The sequence below is a fragment of the Anomaloglossus baeobatrachus genome, chromosome 7 (genome assembly GCF_048569485.1).
Source record: "Anomaloglossus baeobatrachus isolate aAnoBae1 chromosome 7, aAnoBae1.hap1, whole genome shotgun sequence".
NCBI lineage: Eukaryota > Metazoa > Chordata > Amphibia > Anura > Aromobatidae > Anomaloglossus > Anomaloglossus baeobatrachus.
Window position 1 is genome coordinate 55,117,018 of NC_134359.1, and position 23,944 is coordinate 55,140,961.

At 50.3% G+C, this 23,944-nt stretch overlaps 2 protein-coding genes across 3 annotated transcripts in view; one reads left to right on the forward strand and one right to left on the reverse strand.

Annotated features, from left to right (window-relative positions):
• Window positions 1–785, reverse strand: part of LOC142245046 (FAST kinase domain-containing protein 1, mitochondrial-like) — a 54,824-nt gene extending 54,039 nt beyond the window's left edge. Inside the window, exon 1 of the mRNA XM_075317299.1 lies at window positions 153–785. The gene's annotated coding sequence lies outside the window, so the exon portion shown is untranslated. The remainder of the gene's footprint in view (window positions 1–152) is intronic.
• Window positions 474–23,944, forward strand: part of PPIG (peptidylprolyl isomerase G) — an 88,541-nt gene continuing 65,070 nt past the window's right edge. Inside the window, exons 1-8 of one of the 2 annotated variants that reach the window (XM_075317297.1) lie at window positions 474–675; window positions 5,368–5,436; window positions 7,943–8,017; window positions 8,570–8,677; window positions 8,761–8,805; window positions 8,910–8,997; window positions 12,445–12,474; window positions 12,559–12,704. In XM_075317297.1, the coding sequence (XP_075173412.1) occupies window positions 5,376–5,436; window positions 7,943–8,017; window positions 8,570–8,677; window positions 8,761–8,805; window positions 8,910–8,997; window positions 12,445–12,474; window positions 12,559–12,704 (553 nt within the window). In that variant the 5' untranslated portion in view covers window positions 474–675; window positions 5,368–5,375. The remainder of the gene's footprint in view (window positions 676–5,367; window positions 5,437–7,942; window positions 8,018–8,569; window positions 8,678–8,760; window positions 8,806–8,909; window positions 8,998–12,444; window positions 12,475–12,558; window positions 12,705–23,944) is intronic. The other variant, XM_075317298.1, reaches the window with a different exon arrangement.

The window sequence follows — 23,944 nt, forward strand, 5'->3', positions numbered from 1 at the left end:
AGGGAAATTGCTGATAAACAAGTGTCTGCGACTAATACATTTCCAAATCCTTATAATGTTTAATATTGTATTGCATGCTGAGGTCAATTATTAACAAAATAATAAATAAAAATATATAAAATTAAAAATAAGGGAACATAACACATGCTTACACTTCATGTCCACGAGGGTTGGAGGTTTTTATTTTTTCCTGGATCTGGAGGACAATTCAAACTCCTGCATGAGTCTCAAAGACATGTGAGAATCACTTCCTGTCGCACAAGTGACGTCATCCTGCAAGTCCTGCATCCCTCCACCGTTCACCACTCACCACGAGCAAGTTTGGTTGAAGAGATAAAAAAAAAAAGACAATCAGTCAATGAGATCTCGCGAGAAAATAAAAACAGTCACGATCAGTCGATGAAGAAGTTCGCAATTCATCTTGGTCATGTGACCCAAAATCGGAGCCGCCATCTTCCCTTGCAGAATGCTGCAGTTTCGGAGCGATCCGCTCGGCGCTCGTTAGCTCCTGTCTGTGTGGTGTCCGCGCTCTGTGCTGAGGAGGGAGGCGGATCCGGGCCGGATGGTGCTGCTGTCCTAGTTCGGTTCCCGCACACTTCTGCTTCCGTGCGGCCTTCACCTGCCTCCCAGACTGCGGGAAAGGCTGGCTGGTGTCCGTTTACCTTCCGGATTGAGGTGAGGAGGTATTTAATGAATGCACACGTCGTTTCCTGCAGCAGGGCTGGCTGTGGCCACACATAGCCGTGGAGTTTACGTGTGTAGATCAGTCCTGTTGTGGTGTCCGCTCCATAACTAACCCTTCACTGCAGAACTACAAATCCCAGAATGCACCAGGGACACTAGTCATGGCTAATCAGTACTGATTTCAAGAAACCTTTCATTCATTGGTGCATATTAGTAGAACTACACGTCCCAGCAAGTGTTAGTATATACAGATACGGATTGGCGTCATTGGACATCCTGTAGAGCAAGCAAGGCATGCTGGGAGTTGTAGTTTCGGTGATGTCTAGAGCCATAGAGATGAAAATCAGCTAATCATGATAGATTCGATAACCTGCCCTGTAACGTCATTTATCTCCGGCATTAACACCTGATCGGTGTCAGATCGACCTTTATCCCCCAATATCTAATATTAAATATTCAATATCTCCTGAGTGGACATCCCCTTTAAGGCTAACCTCAGATGGTGTCCAACGAAGATGCCTGTGATAGCAGATAGGCGGCTGTCTGATGGAAGCAGCTCCCCTTACCTCCAATTATTTAAAGGCGGTTTCTAGGACTGTCAAGGGGTTGTCTACCTTGGGGCTATTTTGTTTTCTTAACTGCATGTATTTGAGACTACAAATCATTTTTGCTATTGGGTTTCAGTAAAAATGTTGCACCGTTCGGCTCTTACAAGCTCCTTGTTTCCTGCAAAGTCCATGTTGGTCATAAATCAGCTGAGAGGAGCTCAGGAAAAGACAGATAAGAGTTAGAGTCCCCGTCAAATTATCATAGCGCGCTCACTGATGGATTCTCGGTTGACTCATAGTGCAGCCAGCAATAGACCGTATAACCTATTAGGCCTCTTTCACACGTCAGTGAAAAACGCAGACATGTGCTGTCCATGTGCAATCCGTGATATGTGATCCGTCATCCATGATAGCAGATGGAGATAAACTCACCTGTCCCCGCTCCTGCTGTCCGTGGTGCTGAACTCTTCGGCTCTGCTGTGTTTCCAGCCGCCACTGACCCCCGCTGCAGCTACTTCCGGGTTGCGTTGCCGTGCATAAATGTGCATGACCATAGTGAGCCGGCCTGGGAAGCAGGTGAGAGCAGCGGCTGAAGACAGCGCCGCTGGAGAAGGTGAGTATAAAAAGCTTTTTATTTTCAATGTCCGTGTTTTTCTGGCACGTGTTTCACATATCACACCATAGTGCGGTCCGTGGGACATCAGTGATGCCAGAAAAAAAGGTCATGTCTCCATGCGGAGCCTCACAGACACGCATGTACGCCGCACAGAGACACGGTCAGTGAAAAATCATTGATGTGTGCGCAGACCCATTGATTTTAATAGGTCTGCGTATGTCAGTGATTCCGGTACATATAAAAACAGGCTGGTTTCAGACGTCCGTGTTTAATCAGGTACCAGTCACACGCATGGTCATGCGTGTGTCACATGTGTGACATCTGTGTTTGCATACGTGTGACACGTACCAGGTAAAACACGTGTCTCTGTAATGAAAAGATGTTCTATATTTACCTGTATCCAGCGATGCTGCCTCCCGCTCATTATTTTCATTGATTACTCATTGCCTGAGGATCTGCAAGCCGGAGCATCGCGGGGACATCACCGGGGACATCGCTGGTGACAGGTGAGTATACAGCAGTTTGTGCAGTGACATCCAGAGGGTCATCGGAGTTCCCAATGAACTCTCATGAACCCCTGGAAGTCACCATCGTGGCACTCGCTGTAGCGCAGTTGTCGCAGGGGTTTCATCAGGAGGTCATCAGAGTTCATTGGGAAATCCGATGACCTCCTGGACGTCCCTGCGTACACTGCTGGCAGGATACTCACCAGTCACTAGCGCTGCCCCCAGCGATGCTGTCCTCGGCGGTGCTGTCTCCTGCGCTGTCACCACGATGCTCCTGCTCCCAGCTGCTCACTGCAGTGAATAATCAATGAAAATAATGAGCGGGGGTCAGGAGCAGGAGGCAGCAGAGCCAGAGACAGAATCGCTGGGTACAGGTAAATATAGAAAATCTTTTTATTTAAAAACCCGTGTTTTCTCCGGTACGTGTCACTGATGTCACACGGATCACATCAGTGTGCGGTCCCCGTGTGACATCCGTGCTGCTGGAGAAAAAACGGGCACGTCTCCGTGTGACATAGCAGGGCCACACGGTCCGTGTGAAAACACGGCTGTGTGAGAGTACACAATAGGGTAACATGGGTACGTGTGACAGCTGTGTAAAATGCGGATGTTACACGTACCTAAAACACGGACGTCTGAAACCAGCCTAACATACGTACCAGAATCACTGACGTGTGAAAGAGGCCTAAGGAAAATGGCACAGCATTTTTAAAGGGAATCTGACACCACTTTGACCTTTTTACACTGTTAATCTGGGCATACAGGTTATACAATGCTGAAAAAATCCATACCTTTATGTCTCATATAAGATGCCTTGTTTTGGAAATATCATCTTTTATCACTGTATGTCATTGAGCTCTTTCAGGCTATGGGGCGGATGCTTCCTGGAAGATAACTCCGCCTCCAGAGATTGTTATATATAAGGGGCGTTACCAGTATGACAGCCGCTGTCTTCTCTCCCTGTTATAACTGACACTTCTGCAGGTTTTTCTCAGCTTCAGGCTGGGGCCACACGCGGATTACTGCGATGCTCGCATGAGACTCGGCTCGCGCTGGCAGCACAGCAGGAGCCAAGTGTCATGTGAGTGTGCCTGCATCTGAGGTCCGACCCTGCGAGTGGACCTCAGCTGCGGAAGGGAGGGAGGGATTTCTCTCCCTCTCTCCTCCGCAGCCGGCTATTGCCATTCTCGCCCTGCACTCGCAGTACACCGGTGTACCGCGAGTGCAATGCGATTTTTCTCTCTCCCTATTCACTTGAATGGGGGCGAGAGAAAAGAGTCTCGCGTTACAGTCGTTGCATGCTGCGCTTGTTTTCTCTGTCTGATTAGGGCTGAGAAAATAATCGCTCATGTGCGCTGACACACCGGCTAATATTGGTCTGAGGGGAATGCGATGTTTTATCGCACTCTACTCGCACCGATTTTCTCGCCGTGTGGCTTAGGCCTTAGCTTCCAGCTCACCGGCAGACAGTGTTACAACATTGTTGCAATGAAGCAGAGCTCAGGGAGCTGCAAAAAAATGTGTTTGTAAGGTTAGTTTCACACTTGCGCTATTTTGACGCAAACGGAATCCGTCAGTAATGTAGTATAGTTAATTTATTTACAGTGGAAGCGCGTTAATATGCCGCGTGTGTGTGTCATGCAGTACCCGCTTGTGTCCACATGGTGTCGCGCTTCCACTGTAAATAAATGAACTGTACTACATTACTGACGGATTCCGTTTGCGTCAAAATAGCGCAAGTGTGAGTGGGGCCTATGAAGACAATTTTCATTTCTCGTGTTCTGTGTCAGTTACTTGTCTCACACTGGTAACGCCCCTTTTATTTAAAATAATCTCTGGAGGCGGAATTATCTTCCAGGCAGCATCCGCCCCATAGCCTGGAAGAGCTCATTTACATAAAGCAATAACAGATGATGTTTCCACAACAAGGCATCTGATATGAGACATACAGGTATGGATTTTTTCAGCATTCTCTAAATGGAATGTCCATAGTAACAGTCTAAAAAGGTCAAAGAGGTGACAGATTCCCTTTAATGAAACTCAATTTCAAAAATACTTTATATCCCCAATTAGACTCAATTATCTAAAATACTAATAATATTGATGAACTGTCCTGAGAAAAAGCTTTCAAAGTCATTTCTGCCGGGTTGTGCCTCCCGGGACCCCCAGGAATCTGCGAATTAAAGGGACCATTTAATTCCTTTTCATTGAACAGACACAGTGCCATATAATTAGTAGTGGCTGGGCCTGGTACTGCAGCGAATGAAGGGTACAATACCCGATACAGGCAGTGCAGATTCTGAAGAAGTAATCAGTGAAGCAAATGTGTAGAGGGGCCGGGGTATCAGATCCCCACTAATATTACTTGCCCATACTATGGGCAGGTCATCAGTGGTAAACCCCCCTGCTCCATTCTTGGAGGTCAAACCCCAATAATAATAATGGCCCATCCTAAGGGCAGGTTTGGCGTTGGTCCCCCACTAATCATATTAATAGTCCATCCTAAGGGCAGGTCATCAGTTAAACCCCCCCCCCCCCCCGTCCATTCTTGGGGTCAGGCCCCCACTAATCATATCAATGGCCCATCCTAAGGGCAGGTTATCAGTGGCAAAACCTCCCCCCCCCACCCCTGACCGCTCTTGGGGTCCGACTCCATTCATCATATTAATGGCCCATCCTAAGGGCAGGTCATCAGTAGTAAACACCCCCCCCCCCCACCCGATCCATTCTTGGGGTTGGACCCCCAATGATCAGAATGTTCTTCCCTGTGATCGGAGCTCGGCATCACTCTCCTGTAGACCTGCGCCATGTTTTTGGGGATCAGGCCTCGGAAGGATCTTCCAGGATTCCCCATTAGTTTCGGATTGGCGGGGGCTGATATCCGCCAGTGATGTGTTTTTAGGACCTGATATGATTGTTTATCTGGGGGTACGAAGGGCGTAATAGACACGTATAATAAACTAAGTACCTTGTTATTGGATGTGATGACCTCTCATTATTTTTTTTTCCCCAGTGTAGATCATGGGGGTCAAGGTGCAGCGACCGCGCTGTTTTTTTGATATAACAATCAACAATGTACCAGGTAAGTGAGGACGTGTTCTCGTTTTCCCCCGCACTTCATATATAATATGGCGCCTTTTCCTTATCTAAGACCTACTATTCTTTTATAATGATGACGCCCGTCAGGTGATCTTTCTTGTCTGGCCAAGGTGGAGCCGTGTTTGCATTCCAGTAGGCCTCTGATGATATTTGTCGGTCAGGGACAGTCTCGGAGAGAACCTCCTTTGATCTGTGGTTATCTACTGAGCACCCCGGGTCCTGTGTTTCCAACATTCCTGGCAAACAGGGAGCCACAGCCAACCAGGGTTTTATATAGTATTACATGGCTGCCATCCAGATGAGTGGATCACGGTAAGACAAGGATGGCTCATCTGAGACCCTGGTGTAAAAGGAGCAGCGGTACGCATGTCTGAGAAAAGCGCCATTTGGGTTTATTGGAGCTGAAATACAACTGTGTGACCTTTAGAGATGAGAACGTCAGTAATCTGAGAACCACCGCTTACCTGACGGCATCTGTGGCTCTTGTTTTGATTAGCTAGTCATCATCGTGGTGCACAGCCGCGCCAGCCCAACTAATCAAAAGAAGAGCTTCAGATATTGGGAGGTAAGTGGCGGTTCTCAGGCCACACGTTACAGGTTACTTTCATGGCCGATGTTTATCTCTATAGTGTGCACTGCCCTTATTGATCGCCATTGGAGTAGTGGTCACTAGTGATGAGTGAGCACTACCATTCTCGGGTGCTCGGTACTGGTAACCAGTGATGAGCGTGCACTACCATGCTCAGGTGCTCAGTACTCGTAACTAGTGATGAGCGAGCACTACCATGCTCGGGTGCTCAGTACTCGTAACTAGTGATGAGTGAGCACTACCATGCTCGGGTGCTCAGTACTCGTAACTAGTGATGAGTGAGCACTACCATGCTCGGGTGCTCAGTACTGGTAACTAGTGATGAGCGAGCACTACCATGCTCGGGTGCTCAGTACTCGTAACTAGTGATGAGTGAGCACTACCATGCTCGGGTGCTCGGTACTCGTAACTAGTGATGAGTGAGCACTACCATGCTCGGGTTTTCAGTACTGGTAACTAGTGATGAGCGAGCACTACCATGCTCGGGTGCTCTGTACTAGTAACTAGTGATGAGAGAGCACTACCATGCTCAGGTGCTCAGTACTGGTAACTAGTGATGAGAGAGCTCTACCATGCTCGGGTTTTCAGTACTGGTAACTAGTGATGAGCGAGCACTACCATGCTCGGGTGCTCAGTACTCGTAACTAGTGATGAGAGAGCACTACCATGCTCGGGTGCTCAGTACTGGTAACTAGTGATGAGTGAGCACTACCATGCTCGGGTGCTCAGTACTCGTAACTAGTGATGAGTGGACACTACCATGCTCAGGTGCTCTGTACTCGTAACTAGTGATGAGAGAGCTCTACCATGCTCGGGTTTTCAGTACTGGTAACTAGTGATGAGCGAGCACTACCATGCTCGGGTGCTCAGTACTCGTAACTAGTGATGAGTGAGCACTACCATGCTCGGGTTTTCAGTACTAGTAACTAGTGATGAGAGAGCACTACCATGCTCGGGTGCTCAGTACTGGTAACTAGTGATGAGAGAGCACTACCATGCTCGGGTGCTCAGTACTGGTAACTAGTGATGAGTGAGCACTACCATGCTCGGGTGCTCAGTACTCGTAACTAGTAATGAGAGAGCTCTACCATGCTCGGGTTTTCAGTACTGGTAACTAGTGATGAGCGGGCACTACCATGCTCGGGTGCTCAGTACTCGTAACTAGTGATGAGTGAGCACTACCATGCTCGGGTGCTCAGTACTCGTAACTAGTGATGAGGGAACACTACCATGCTCGGGTTTTCAGTACTGGTAACTAGTGATGAAGGAACACTACCATGCTCGGGTGCTCAGTACTGGTAACTAGTGATGAGTGAGCACTACCATGCTCGGGTGCTCAGTACTGGTAACTAGTGATGAGCGGGAACTACCATGCTCGGGTGCTCAGTACTCGTAACTAGTGATGAGTGAGCACTACCATGTTCGGGTGCTCAGTACTAGTAACTAGTGATGAGCGGGCACTACCATGCTCGGGTGCTCAGTACTGGTAACTAGTGATGAGTGAGCACTACCATGCTTGAAAGTTGGATGCTTGGATGGGCGCAACTTAAGTATAAAGGAAGTCAGTGGGGGACTCGAGTATTTTTCCGGAAGATTTCCTGGAAACAATGCTCAAATTCCCGATTGACTTCCCTTATACTTGATACGTTAATCACGCCCGTTACAGTATCTCAGCTGCTTGTTACAAGTTCCGAGCATGGTAGCGCTCGCTCATCACTAGTGGTCACATATGCACAACGTGAGACACTGGACCCTATTCTTGTGAGCGATGGTGGTCCTAGCAGTTAGACTCCGGTAATTGGTGCACTTCTCTGCTATCCTGTGCTGTTTGATTACTGCCCGTTAGTAAATGAGTGAGCGATTGTAGCATTACTGACTGCTCTTCTTTCTTCTCTTGCAGCTGGAAGAGTCGTCTTTGAACTGTTTACTGACGTTTGTCCAAAAACGTGTGAAAATTTCCGATGTCTCTGCACAGGTTAGTTGATGCATTTTTGTGGGGAAAAAAAAGCCTCGGGCCCCATGGATGGGCTACAATAAAATTCTAGCATTAGTGTAATCCCAGTTTTTACTTGAAAATGTTCTCGTCTTCATCAATGACGTGTGATAATGAGACCTGAGTAGTCTGGACAGATCGCTAATGCAAGGTAACTGGGGACCCCATAGGTTGCGCCGTAGTTTAACCTTCGCCCATGGATGACCATACGTCGTTGTACACCTCTAGTACAGAGGGATTATTCCTATGTCAGGCTTTTATGGCTGGGCTGTTTTCCAACCTTCGGAGAAAACCGTGTCACCTCTGTAATGACAATGGCCACGAAACAGGGATTCCTATTCTCAAGAAACCCGCACCTATTGGACATTTATGCCAAATCCTGAGACCTGCGGTATTTTTAGGCCAATAGCTCTTCCAAACCCCAAAATCTATTGTGCGGTAACATACGCGGTAGACATGATCCCCACAATTTCCCACCGTCAAAATGCCGAGATTTTTTGTTTAATCCGTGTCTTTGACTCTTTCCTTACCTAGGTGAAAAGGGTATTGGGAAAACCACACAGAAGCCATTGCATTACAAAAGCTGCGTGTTCCACAGAGTGGTGAAGGATTTCATGATCCAGGGAGGAGACTTTACTGAAGGTACGCTCGTGTCTCCCCATAGCAGGTCCTGTCTGTGGTGACGTTAAACTTTTCATTCTACTGAGAACAATTTATACTTTCAGGGAATGGACGAGGCGGAGAGTCTATATACGGAGGGTTTTTTGAAGGTATGTACGAAATCCCAAGAGTAGTCTGATCCTGCAGTCACGTGCTGCTGCTTTTCACGCTCTTCTTGATAATATTCTTTTTTTTTTTTTTTTTTCCCCTCCAGATGAGAACTTCTCAGTTCAGCACAACAAGGAATTCTTACTGTCAATGGCCAATAGAGGCAAAGACACTAATGGGTCACAGTTTTTCATGTAAGTAGTTACTGATTACTAGTGATTTTCGGGCACTACCATGCTCAGGTGCTCGGTACTTGTAACTAGTGATGAGTGGACACTACCATGCTTGGTATTGGTAACTAGCGATGAGCGGGCACTACTATGCTCAGGTGCTCAGTATTGGTAACTAGCAATGAGCGGGCACTACCATGCGCTGGTGCTCAGTATTGGTAACTAGTGATGAGCGAGCACTACCATGCTCGATTGCTCGGTACTCGTAACTAGTAATGAGCAAGCACTACCATGCTCGGGTGCTCAGTACTGGTAACTAGTGATGAGCGGGCACTACCATGCTCGGGTGCTCAGTACTGGTAACTAGTGATGAGCGGGCACTACCATGCTCGGGTGCTCAGTACTGGTAACTAGTGATGAGCGGGCACTACCATGCTCGGGTGCTCAGTACTGGTAACTAGTGATGAGCGGGCACTACCATGTTCGGGTGCTCAGTACTCGTAACTAGTGATGAGCGAGCACTACCATGCTCGGGTGCTCAGTACTAGTAACTAGTGATGAGCGAGCACTACCATGCTCAGGTGCTCGGTACTTGTAACTAGTGATGAGCGAGCACTACCATGTTCGGGTGCTCAGTACTCATAACTAGTGATGAGCGAGCACTACCATGCTCGGTTGCTCAGTACTAGTAACTAGTGATGAGCGAGCACTACCATGCTCGGGTGCTCAGTGCTAGTAACTAGTGATGACTGAGCACTACCATGCTCGGGTGCTCAGTACTGGTAACTAGTGATGAGCGGGCACTACCATGCTCGGGTGCTCAGTACTCGTAACTAGTAATGAGCAAGCACTACCATGCTCGGGTGCTCAGTTCTAGTAACTAGTGATGAGCGGGCACTACCATGCTCGGGTGCTTGGTACTCGTAACTAGTGATGAGCGAGCACTACCATGCTCGGGTGCTCAGTTCTAGTAACTAGTGATGAGTGGGCACTACCATGCTTGGTATTGGTAACTAGCGATGAGCGGGCACTACCATGCGCTGGTGCTCAGCATTGGTAACTAGTGATGAGTGGGCACTACCATGCTCGATTGCTCGGTACTCGTAACTAGTAATGAGCGAGCACTACCATGCTCAGGTGCTCAGTACTAGTAACTAGTGATGAGCGAGCACTACCATGCTCGATTGCTCTGTACTCGTAACTAGTAATGAGCGAGCACTACCATGCTCGGGTGCTCAGTACTCGTAACTAGTGATGAGCGAGCACTACCATGCTCGGGTGCTCAGTACTCGTAACTAGTGATGAGCGAGCACTACCATGCTCGATTGCTCGGTACTCGTAACTAGTAATGAGCGAGCACTACCATGCTCGGGTGCTCAGTACTCGTAACTAGTGATGAGCGAGCACTACCATGCTCAGTACTCGTAACTAGTGATGAGCGGGCACTACCATGCTCGGGTGCTCAGTACTAGTAACTAGTGATGAGCGAGCACTACCATGCTCGGGTGCTCAGTACTAGTAACTAGTGATGAGTGGGCACTACCATGCTTGGTATTGGTAACTAGCGATGAGCGGGCACTACTATGCTCAGGTGCTCAGTATTGGTAACTAACAATGAGCGGGCACTACCATGCGCTGGTGCTTAGCATTGGTAACTAGTGATGAGTGCGCACTACCATGCTCGATTGCTCGGTACTCGTAACTAGTAATGAGCGAGCACTACCATGCTCAGGTGCTCAGTACTAGTAACTAGTGATGAGCGAGCACTACCATGTTCGGGTGCTCAGTACTCGTAACTAGTGATGAGCGAGCACTACCATGCTCGGGTGCTCAGTACTAGTAACTAGTGATGAGCGAGCACTACCATGCTCAGGTGCTCGGTACTTGTAACTAGTGATGAGCGAGCACTACCATGTTCGGGTGCTCAGTACTAGTAACTAGTGATGAGCGAGCACTACCATGCTCGGGTGCTCAGTACTCGTAACTAGTGATGAGCGAGCACTACCATGTTCGGGTGCTCGGTACTCGTAACTAGTGATGAGCGAGCACTACCATGCTCGGGTGCTCGGTACTCGTAACTAGTGATGAGTGGGCACTACCATGCTTGGTATTGGTAACTAGCAATGAGCGAGCACTACCATGCGCTGGTGCTCAGCATTGGTAACTAGTGATGAGTGAGCACTACCATGCTCGGTTGCTCAGTACTAGTAACTAGTGATGAGCGAGCACTACCATGCTCGGGTGCTCAGTGCTAGTAACTAGTGATGACTGAGCACTACCATGCTCGGGTGCTCAGTACTCGTAACTAGTGATGAGCGAGCACTACCATGCTCGGGTGCTCTGTACTCGTAACTAGTGAGTGAGCACTACCATGCTCAGGTGCTCAGTACTCGTAACTAGTGAGTGAGCACTACCATGCTCGGGTGCTCAGTACTCGTAACTAGTGATGAGCGAGCACTACCTTGCTCGGGTGCTCAGTACTGGTAACTAGTGATGAGCGGGCACTACCATGCTCAGGTGCTCAGTACTCGTAACTAGTGAGTGAGCACTACCATGCTCGGGTGCTCAGTACTGGTAACTAGTGATGAGTGAGCACTACCATGCTCAGGTGCTCAGTACTCGTAACTAGTGAGTGAGCACTACCATACTCGGGTGCTCGTAACCTGTGATGAGCGGGCACTACCATGTTCGGGTCTCATATACTAAGAATAGGACAAGTGCACAATACCTGCAGATCGAGCCCCACTGAGCAGTTATGTGCAGATATGACACAATCTGTCCATCTCACCTTCCAATTCGCGAGGACAAACCTTTTTAATGGGGTTGCACCAATTGGACATCAACAGTCCCTCTGCTTTATTATGGCATTTGGACAATATAGATGGGGCTCCAGGCTTCGGAGTTGCCTGGTTAGAAAGAGCAAAGAACAATTGCAAAGAGCGTCTCTCTCCAGAGGGCTCGACTTAACCATTAGAGATCAGCAAATCAATTTTCATAGCCCTGGTCTAGTACTCCATGACTGCCCGATGGGGATCCCTGTGACCCTCCGTCTAGGGGCCGGCATCTCCGGCGCCTCTTCTGATTAGTAGGCTCAGCGTGACATTGTGCATGAATCAAGCCACAATAATGGCGTCACACCAGGCCTGCAAATCCGAAGAGGATGTCTGCAGATAGGATGTAGTTTGGAGGGCTCCTACCAGAATAATGATGTACCAGGACCCTGCCCATCAATCTCTATTTACCATATATTATGTGGTCACCTATTCAATTGATGCACTACCAGATACTTCTGCGGAAGACACGTGCGGCCAAATTCTTGTCCTTAGGACACTTCTATGTAATGAATAAGCAGTTATGGACGATTGTTCTTTGCAAATTATTAGTGAAAACCATTTAAAAAATAATAATTTCTATTTTATTTATGTTGTTTTTTTCCCCCTTCTTTTACGCCTCCACTTATCTGACTCTCAGAACAACGAAGCCAACGCCTCATCTGGACGGGTAACTCGTTTGCATTTTGCTTTTACTACGCAGCGTGTCGTCTTTGGCTAAACTCGGTGACTGTTGTCTTCTTTGTCTTTCTAGTCTTCATGTTGTTTTTGGACAATTAATATCTGGACAGGATGTGGTAAGAGAGATTGAGAATCAGAAAACAGATGCTTCCAGCAAACCATCAACGGAAGTCCGGATACATAATTGTGGAGAACTCGTCCATGTGCAGAAGTCAAAATGTGAGAATGTGGATTTATATAGTATCACTGGTAATGGGATTCACGCTGCAGAGTATGTTGGAGCCTGCAGTATAAGTTACTGTAATACATTAACCATAAAAGCTTATGGGCTCATAATGTGCAGGTTCTCATGGGGTGCTGCAGAAAATGAATCCTAACGTTCTCCATCAAGACAAAAGAATCACTGATCTCGGGGACACCAGCCAGAGAAAACACTGCTGGCAGCCAGCGAGGGCGCTCAACACAGTGAAATCCCAGGTGCATTGCCCCTTGGAAAGTATGCAAATCAAAAGGGTCCGTGGAGCCTCTGTTAGGAGTCTCGACACGGAAAATAGCCAGATATCCCTCCGGGAAGGACCTAGCCAAGGAGTGGCTCTTTTTAGGAGACCACCACATCTACCATATTTAGTGGCCCTTTAAGTCAATATCCAACTCTTGACGAGTTTAAAGATATGACATGTGCTCCATCAGATACAGTATTACCTCTCTAGAAGCATTGCTAGTACCGAGCATTAGGATCTCGTTTCTTGATTGTTTTTCGTGCTCAAGAGTATTATTTTCAAGTACAGGAGCTGTATGGTGAAAACAAGTCATCACCTATCCAAAGGATATTGATCAGTGGCAGTCTGACCCCGTGAAACTCCACTGATCGGCAGAACAGAGTACGTTTATCCCCATTAGAATGGAATGGCAGTGTGGGTGCCCGGCTCCATTCATTTCCTTTAGGGCTGCTCAGTGCTATGCTACGCAGGCCCAGAGACCGTGAATGGAGTGACTACCAAACACTCAACTTCCAAATTGTGACTGAAACAAAGGGTCCTCGTTGGGAACAATAATTTCTTTGTCGCTCCATTGGGAGACCCAGACAATTGGGTGTATAGCTTCTGCCTCCGGAGGCCACACAAAGTATTACACTTTAAAAAGTGTAACCCCTCCCCTCTGCCTATACACCCCCCCGTGCATCACGGGCTCCTCAGTTTTATGCTTTGTGTTGAAGGAGGCACACATGCACTCATGCTCCCATTTTTAGTCAGCAGCAGCTGCTGATTATATCGGATGGAAGAAAAGAGGGCCCTAACAGGGCTCCCGGCATGCTCCCTTCTCACCCCACTAAGTCGGCGGTGTTGTTAAGGTTGAGGTACCCATTGCGGGTACACAGGCCGGAGCCACATGCCGTTTTCCTTCCCCATCCCTTAGGGGCTCTGGGAGAAGTGGGATCCTATCCGGTCATCCAGGCACTGGGACCGGGCTCCCTCCGCAGCCCCTGTGGGATTCTGACGGACAGGAGACTGAGTATCATCAGGGACAGGGCCCTGCATCTACAGGTACTCTGTGTCCCCTTGGGGACGGTGCATGGAGCACCTTGGCCTCAGACGCTGCAGCGACTGCGGTGTTGGTATGAGACCGGGACTACCGCGCCGACCGCGCCTGCTTGCCGGCCGTGGTTTTTAACTTTAGTCCCCGGCTTTTGCGGCCTAGTGCCTTAAACTCCCGCCCCCAGGCCTGCCAGTCAGGGGGAAGGGCGGGACGGTCGGTCTGACGCCGACAGGGCTGGAGCACACTTGGCTGTCCTCCGCCCCCCTCACTATTCACTCTGGGGCACCAGATTCCCGCACTTTTGTAGTTACGCCCACGGCTCCCTCCTCCCCGTGAACGCCGACGGCCATGTTTTAAGCACATTCTGCCGGTGGAGGACTTCTGGCAGCACCTCTGGGAGACCCGAGGCAGGGAATCTAGTGGCCACACACTGCTTGAGCGGTCGGTAAGCCAGGTGGCTTCTTCCCACCGGTGCTGGGCCCCCTAGAGTGCTGAACTGTATATATATATATTATATTGTATACATTTTCTCGGTTCGGCTGTACTGTTAGCTTGTGGCTATATATCCCTCAGTGATCACTCTCCTGGGAGACTACAGCATGTCGTTCACAAGGAACAAGGGTGCCAAGACACAGGGTTATTTTGCAACCTGTACCTCTTGTGCGGCTATGCTACCTGCAGGTTCCACCTACCCTCACTGTGAGCAATGCTCGGGCCATGTGGCACTCGCTCAGCCGGAGCCTGGGGCACTGGTGGGACCCTCGGCCCAGGTAGAACCGCCGGCTTCCCCTGTCCAGGCGGCAGGGACAGAGTTTGCAGCTTTTGCTGAGAAACTCTCTGAGTCACTTTCACAATCCATGGCTCAGTCTATGGACAAATGGTCTGCTAAGATACTAGAAGCTTTGCAGCCCAGACCGGCCCTTACACAGGCCCCGGGCACTGCGGGATCGCCCCCAGGCCCCTCTCGGTCTGCGACGAAGCGTGCTCCTGGGGTGGCCTCTAGTTATTACGTGGAGGACTCCGGCACGGACCGCAGTCCCAGACCGGCTAAGCGGGCTCGCTTAGAATCTTCCCCGACTTCATCACGCTGTTCGGGGTCTCAGCTTGAGGACTCTCTAGAGGATGAGGCGGAGGTCGCAGCCCAGGACTCTGACCCTGACGTTGCTCTCAATCTTGATACACCTGAAAGGGACGCCATAGTAAATGACCTTATAGCGTCCATCAACCAGGTGCTAGATCTTTCTCCCCCAGCTCTACCTATAGAGGAGTCGGCAGCACAGCAGGAGAAGCACCAATTTAGGTTTCCCAAACGTACTCGGAGTGTTTTCTTCGATCACTCGAACTTCAGAGATGCTGTCCAGAAGCACAGGGCTTTCCCGGACAAGCGCTTTACTTAAACGCCTTAATGACACACGTTACCCCTTCCCCTCTGACGTAGTTAAGGGTTGGGCTCAATGTCCCAAGGTGGATCCTCCAGTCTCTAGACTGGCGGCTAGATCCGTAGTAGCAGTGGCTGACGGTTCAACGCTCAAGGATGCCACGGACAGGCATATAGAGCTCCTAATGAAATCCATCTATGAAGCCATAGGCGCGTCCTGTGCCCCAGCCTTTGCAGCAGTGTGGGCACTCCAGGCTATCTCAGCTTGTCTGTCTGAGATTAATGCGGTCACCCGTACCTCTGCTCCGCAAGTAGCGTCTTTAACGTCTCAGGCGTCGGTATTTTCATCCTACGCCATGAATGCTGTCCTGGACTCGGCTAGCCGTACAGCGGTAGCATCCGCCAATTCGGTGGCAGTCCGCAGGGCCATGTGGCTACGCGAATGGAAGGCAGACTCTGCTTCCAAGAAGTTCTTGACCGGTTTGCCCTTTTCTGGCGACCGATTGTTTGGCGAACAATTGGATGAAATTATTAAGCAATCCAAGGGAAAGGACTCGTCCTTACCCCAGCCCAAACCAAAGAGACCTCAGCAAAGAAAAATTCAATCGAGGTTTCGGTCCTTTCGGCCCTCAGCCAGGTCCCAATCCTCATCGTCCAACAGGCCACAGAAGAGCCAGAGACACTCTTCTGCATGGCGGTCTAAGTCACGTCCTCCAAAGACCGCCGGAGGCACCGTCTCCAAGGCGGCCTCCTCATGACTTTCGGCCTCCCCAAACCGCATCCTCGGTCGGTGCAGGCTCTCCCGTTTTTGCGACGCCTGGTGGCCACATGTCCAAGACCGATGGGTGAGGGACATTCTGTCTCACAGTTACAGGATAGAGTTCAGCTCTCGTCCTCCGACTCGTTTTTTCAGAACATCTCCGCCCCCCGAGCGAACCGTTGCACTTTTTGAGGCGGTGGACACTCTGAAGACAGAAGGAGTTGTGATCCCCGTTCCCCTTCAGGAACGTGGTCGCGGTTTTTACTCGAACCTGTTCGTGGTACCAAAAAAGGACGGTTCATTCCGTCCCGTTTTGGACCTCAAATTGCTCAACAGACATGTGAGAACCAGGCGGTTTCGCATGGAATCCCTCCGCTCTGTCATCGCTTCGATGTCCCAAGGAGACTTCCTGGCATCAATCGACATCAGGGATGCCTATCTCCACGTGCCGATCGCTCCAGAGCATCAACGCTTCCTGCGTTTTGCCATTGGGGACGAACACCTTCAGTTTGTGGCACTGCCTTTCGGCCTGGCGACAGCCCCACGGGTCTTCACCAAGGTCATGGCATCCGTGGTGGCGGTCCTACACTCTCAGGGACACTCGGTGATCCCTTACTTAGACGATCTCCTAGTCAAGGCACCCTCCCGGGTGGCATGTCAACACAGTCTGACCGTGGCTCTGGAGACTCTCCAGAGGTTCGGGTGGATCATCAATTTCCCAAAGTCAAAATTGACTCCGACCCAATCACTGACTTACCTCGGGATGGAGTTTCATACTCTCTCAGCGATAGTCAAGCTACCGCTGGACAAAGGCAGATCCGCATACAGTCGGACAAGGCCACGGCGTTCGCGTACATCAACCACCAGGGCGGCACTCGCAGTCGTCAAGCCTTCCAAGAAGTTCGGCGGATTCTGCTGTGGGCGGAGGCCACAGCCTCCACCATCTCCGCGGTTCACATCCCAGGCGTAGAAAACTGGGAAGCAGACTTTCTCAGTCGCCAGGGCATGGACGCAGGGGAATGGTCTCTTCACCCGGACGTATTTCAAGAGATCTGTTGCCGCTGGGGAACGCCGGACGTCGATCTCATGGCGTCTCGGCACAACAACAAAGTCCCGGCATTCATGGCACGGTCTCAGGATCACAGAGCTCTGGCGGCGGACGCCTTAGTTCAGGATTGGTCGCAGTTTCGACTGCCTTATGTATTCCCTCCTCTGGCAATGCTGCCCAGAGTGTTGCGCAAGATCAGGTCCGACTGCCGCCGCGCCATCCTCGTCGCTCCAGACTGGCCGAGGAGGTCGTGGTACCCGGACCTGTGGCACCTCACGGTGGGTCAACCGTGGGCGCTCCCAGACCGACCAGACTTGCTGTCTCAAGGGCCATTTTTCCATCTGAATTCTGCGGCCCTCAACCTGACTGTGTGGCCATTGAACCCTGAGGACGCTAGGAGCCAGGACTATCTCAAGAGGTCATTGCCACTATGAGACAGGCCAGGAAACCAACGTCAGCCAAGATCTATCACAGGGCTTGGAGGATCTTCTTAGCCTGGTGCTCTGATAAGGGGTTTACCCCCTGGCCGTTTGCCTTACCCACGTTTCTTTCCTTTCTTCAATCCGGAATGGACAAGGGTTTGTCTCTCGGCTCTCTCAAGGGACAAGTTTCTGCGCTTTCCGTGTTTTTTCAAAAGCGTCTAGCCAGGCTTCCGCAGGTCCGCACGTTCCTGCAGGGAGCTTGCCACATAGTTCCACCTTACAAGCGTCCGCTGGAACCCTGGGATCTCAACAGGGTTCTACGGGCTCTTCAGAAACCACCTTTCGAGCCGCTGAAGGATGTCTCTCTATCACGTCTTTCGCAGAAGGTGGCATTTCTAGTGGCAGTCACATCACTCCGAAGAGTGTCAGAGCTTGCAGCGCTGTCATGCAAAGCCCCCTTCCTGGTATTTCACCAGGATAAGGTGGTTCTGCGTCCGGTCCCGGACTTTCTCCCCAAAGTGGTGTCCCCTTTTCATCTCAATCAGGATATCTCCTTACCTTCATTTTGCCCTCATCCAATTCACCAATGTGAAAAGGATTTGCATTTGTTAGATCTAGTGAGAGCACTGCGGATCTACGTGTCTCGCACGGCGCCACTGCGCCGTTCTGATGCGCTCTTTGTCCTTGTCGCTGGCCAGCGTAAGGGGTCGCAGGCTTCCAAGTCAACCTTGGCTCGGTGGATCAAGAAACCGATTTTTGAAGCCTACCGTTCTTCTGGGCTTCCGATTCCTTCAGGGCTGAAAGCCCATTCTACCAGAGCCGTGTGTGCGTCCTGGGCATTGCGGCACCGGGCGACGGCTCAGCAGGTGTGTCAGGCAGCTACCTGGTCTAGTCTGCACACTGTCACGAAACACTATCAGGTGCATACCTATGCTTCGGCGGATGCCAGTCTAGGTAGGCGAGTCCTTCAGGCGGCGGTTGCCCACCTGTAAGAGGAGGGCCGTGGTCGGCTCTTTTTATCAGGGTATTCTTTTACCCACCCAGGGACTGCTTTTGGACGTCCCAATTGTCTGGGTCTCCCAATGGAGCGACAAAGAAGAAGGGAATTTTGTTTACTTACCGTAAATTCCTTTTCTTCTAGCTCCTATTGGGAGACCCAGCACCCGCCCCTGTTCCCTTCGGGCTGTTGTTCTTTTGTGTACACATGTTGTTCATGTTGAATTGTTCTTTGGTTCATGGTTTCAGTTCTCCGAACATCCTTCGGATTGAATTTACCTTAGACCAATTTATAAGTTTTCTCCTTCCTGCTTTTGCACCAAAACTGAGGAGCCCGTGATGCACGGGGGGGTGTATAGGCAGAGGGGAGGGGTTACACTTTTTAAAGTGTAATACTTTGTGTGGCCTCCGGAGGCAGAAGCTATACACCCAATTGTCTGGGTCTCTCAATAGGAGCTAGAAGAAAAGGAATTTACGGTAAGTAAACAAAATTCCTTTCTTTATTTTTAGAAATTTCCACTTTTTTTTTTTTTTTTTACCCCAAGACAAAAAAAAAATGTACGTTTGGTATTTATGTACTCGTACTGACCTGGGGAATCATATTGCCAATCCAGTTTTACCATATAATAAACATGGTAAATAAAAAGAGAAGCATAAATTGTGAAATTGCACTTTTTTTGCAATTTCAGTATTTTTTGAGGTTTTTTTTTTTCCTGGTTTCCAGTACACTCTATGGCAGAATGATTGGGGTCATTTAAATGTACAACTTGTCCCACTATATTGACGGAAAAATAAAAAAAAAAGTTATGGTTGTTGGAAGAAGGGGACAAAAAAACGGAAATTGGCCCACGTATGAAGGGGCTAATGAGTACACTATTTAACCAAACTAGAATTCAGCCTGGAGCAGGTGATGATCGAACAAAGTGAAGCTTTGGAAGCAAATTCTCTAAAGCTGCTCTTCTAGTGGAATGCAAGCGTCCATGGCAGGGACCGTTTTTTGTCTGTAGACCTCACAGGAAAAGCAAGCTGCTTTATATACCATATTAACAGCATCGGCACTGGATAGACGCTTTAAAGACCTGGTCTCAAAGTGACAACTCCTATCCCATACGCTCTTTGTCCACTTGGGACTATGACCCAGGACTGTCACCAAAGCTTCCCTAGCGTTACAACAGATCACCGGAGATTCCAAATACCGCATCCAACATTATTAGTAACCACATGTCCAAATATATTAGCGCATAGCACTCCAACCAGCATAATTTAAACACAACCTGGACATCAGTAGATGGCCAATTAAAGGAGTGACAAGGATAATAGTAAAATACCAATCTTTATTTATATTCATTAAAACACTAAAATATAGCATAAAGGTACCGACAGTAAATAGAGAGACACAGACAATTAATATATTGAGTCCCAATAAATAATCAAAATAATTTTCTTCGGCGCTCCATTGGGAGACCCAGACGATTGGGTGTATAGCACTGCCTCCGGAGGCCACACAAAGCAATTACACTAAAAAGTGTAAGGCCCCTCCCCTTCTGGCTATACACCCCCAGTGGGATCACTGGCTCACCAGTTTTCTGCTTTGTGCGAAGGAGGTCAGACATCCACGCATAGCTCCACTGTTTAGTCAGCAGTAGCTGCTGACTATATCGGATGGAAGAAAAGAGGGCCCATATGGGGCCCCCAGCATGCTCCCTTCTTACCCCACTTGTGGTTTGTAAGGTTGAGGTACCCATTGCGGGTACGGAGGCTGGAGCCCACATGCTGTTTTCCTTCCCCATCCCCCTGAGGGGCTCTGAGGAAGTGGGATCTTACCGGCCACCAAGCCCTGAGGCCGGGCTCCATCCACAGACCCATAGAACCTGCTGGATGTGGAGCGGGAGTGCCGTTCAGGGACAAGGCCCTGCAACTTTCAGGTACTCTGTGTCCCCGTATGGCGGGCCACGCACACCCCAGGCTTGCTGGGTGTGCTAGTGCGCCGGGGACTGTAGCGCTGTGCGCTGGGCTTATAGTCCCCGCAGATTACTGGGGGACTTTATGTGTGTGGATCGCCGCGCCGACCGCCCCTGGAGCGGCGGCGCAGCTGCGACTTGTAGTGCGCCGGGGACGCGCCGACCGCGCTTTTACGGCGGCGGCGCTTCTAACTTTAGTTCCCGGTTTACTGCGGCCTAGCTCCGCTTCGTTAACGCCCCCCACCCTGTCAATCAGGGTAGGGGAGAGACGTTGTTCAATCGGCAGCGCCGAGGGCTGGAGCACGATTTACATGCTCCAGCCCTCTCACTGAGCACAGTAGGACACAGGCTTCGCGCTTTTTCTCTGTGCACGCCCTAGGCCCGCCCCCAGGCTTGCAGCTCCCCAGGACGCCGGCAGCCATTATACACATGCAGTCTGGCTGGAGAACGGACGCAGGCTCTGAGGGACCCAGGCTAGGGGTTTCTGGCGACCACACACCCGCGCTAAGCGGGCGGTAAGCAGCACATACGTGCGGCCCCACTAGTGCCACAGTGTTATATTTGTGTACTGCACTGTAAGGTCGCTTCTTGGCTGTACACCCTATATTGCTTTGAGGAGACAACAGCATGTCATCCGCAAAACGCAAGGGTGCCAAGGCACGGGCTGTATACACTGCTTGTACAGCATGTGGGGCTAATCTACCAGCAGGCTCCAACGACTCTCATTGTGTGCAATGTTCAGTCCCAGTGGCACTTCGTCAGCCAGAGCCTATTGTGGTGGTAGCCCAGGCAGAGACGCCTGTGAACCCTACCCCGGTGACGGGGACAGAATTTGCAGTCTTTGCTGATAAAATGTCTGTGACTATGACAAAAATCCTGGAGACCTTGCAGTCCAGGCCAGTTGCTCAGACCATGGACACCGCTGTGTCTATGTTCCCCGGCCCCCCTCAGCTGGAATTAATCCGTAATTCAAGGGGGTCCCAGGCATCACAGGCTGAGGGCTCTGACTCCGATGACAGTCCCAGTCCGCCTAAGCGAGCTCGCTGGGAGAGACCCTCCACGTCATCACGCGGATCAGGGTCTCAGCGAGAAGGGTCTCTATATGATGGCTCAGAGGTGGGTGATCAGGAGTCTTGTCCTGACGCCGCACTCAATTTGGATACGCCAGATGGTGACGCCATGGTAAATGACCTTATAGCGGCCATCAATAGGCTGTTGGATATTTCTCCCCCAGCCCCTTCTGCAGAGGAGGCAGCTGCACAGCAGGAGAAATTCCATTTCCTGTATCCCAAGCGTAAATTGAGTACTTTTCTGGACCACTCTGACTTCAGAGAATCCATCCAGAAACACAATACTTATCCGGACAAGCGTTTTTCTAAACGCCTTAAGGATACACGTTATCCTTTTCCCCCTGACGTGGTCAAACGCTGGACCCAGTGTCCAAAAGTGGACCCTCCAATATCCAGACTTGCAGCTAGATCCATAGTTGCAGTGGAGGATGGGGCTTCACTTAAAGATGCCAATGACAGACAGATGGACCTTTGGTTGAAATCTGTCTATGAAGCTATTGGCGCGTCGTTTGCTCCAGCATTCGCGGCCGTGTGGGCGCTCCAAGCTATTTCAGCTGGTCTGGCACAGGTGGACTCTCTCATACGTCCAGCAGTGCCGCAAGTGGCGTCCCTAACTACGCAAATGTCTGCGTTTGCGACCTACGCTATCAATGCGGTACTGGACTCTACGAGCCGTACCTCAATGGCATCCGCCAACTCTGTAGTTTTGCGCAGAGCCTTGTGGTTAAAGGAATGGAAAGCAGATTCTGCTTCTAAAAAATGTTTAACCAGCTTGCCATTATCTGGAGACAGACTGTTTGGTGAGCAATTGGCGGAAATCATTAAACAGTCCAAAGGTAAGGACTCCTCCTTACCCCAGCCCAGATCAAGCAAACCTCCACAGAGGAAGTGGCAGTCAAAGTTTCGGTCCTTTCGAGGCTCGGGCAAGCCCCAATTCTCCTCGTCCAAAGGGACTCAGAAAGAGCAAAGGAGCTCTGATTCCTGGCGGGCTCACTCACGCCCCAAGAAAGCAACCGGAGGTACCGCTTCCAAGGCGGCTGCCTCATGACTTTCGTCCGCCTCCCTCCGCATCCTCGGTCGGTGGCAGGCTCTCCCGCTTTTGCGACATTTGGCTGCCACAGGTCAAAGACCGGTGGGTAACAGACATTTTGTCTCACGGGTACAGGATAGAGTTCAGTTCTCGTCCTCCGCCTCGGTTCTTCAGAACTTCCCCACATCCCGACCGAGCAGATGCCCTTCTGCAGGCAGTGAATTCTCTAAGAGCAGAAGGAGTGGTGGTCCCTGTTCCTCTTCAGGAACGAGGTCAAGGTTTTTACTCCAATCTCTTTGTGGTGCCAAAAAAGGACGGCTCATTCCGTCCTGTTCTGGACCTAAAACTGCTCAACAAGCATGTGAACGCCAGGCGGTTCCGGATGGAATCCCTCCGCTCAGTCATTGCCTCAATGTCTCAAGGAGATTTCCTAGCATCAATAGACATCAAGGATGCTTATCTCCACGTGCCGATTGCTACAGAGCACCAACGTTTTCTACGCTTCGTGATAGGAGACGACCATCTTCAGTTCGTAGCTCTGCCATTTGGTCTGGCGACAGCCCCACGGGTGTTCACCAAGATCATGGCGGCAGTGGTAGCAGTCTTGCACTCTCAGGGACACTCTGTGATCCCTTACTTGGACGATCTACTGGTCAAGGCACCCTCTCAAGAGGCATGCCAACTCAGCTTGACTGTTGCACTGGAGACTCTCCAGACGTTCGGGTGGATCATCAACTTCTCAAAGTCAAATCTGTCACCGACCCAATCACTAACGTATCTTGGCATGGAGTTTCATACTCTCTCAGCGATAGTGAAGCTTCCGCTGGACAAGCAGCGGTCTCTACAGACTGGGGTGCAGGCTCTCCTTCAAAGTCAGTCGCACTCCTTAAGACGCCTCATGCACTTCCTCGGGAAGATGGTGGCGGCAATGGAGGCGGTTCCGTTTGCGCAGTTTCATCTGCGCCCACTTCAATGGGACATTCTCCGCCAATGGGACGGGAAGTCAAAATCCCTGGACAGGAAAGTCTCCCTTTCCCAGACGGCCAAGGACTCTCTGCAGTGGTGGCTTCTTCCCACCTCATTATCACAGGGAAGATCCTTCCTACCACCGTCTTGGGCGGTGGTCACGACAGACGCGAGTCTGTCAGGGTGGGGAGCAGTTTTTCTCCACCACAGGGCTCAGGGTACGTGGACTCAGCAGGAGTCCACCCTTCAGATCAATGTTCTGGAAATCAGAGCAGTGTATCTTGCCCTACTA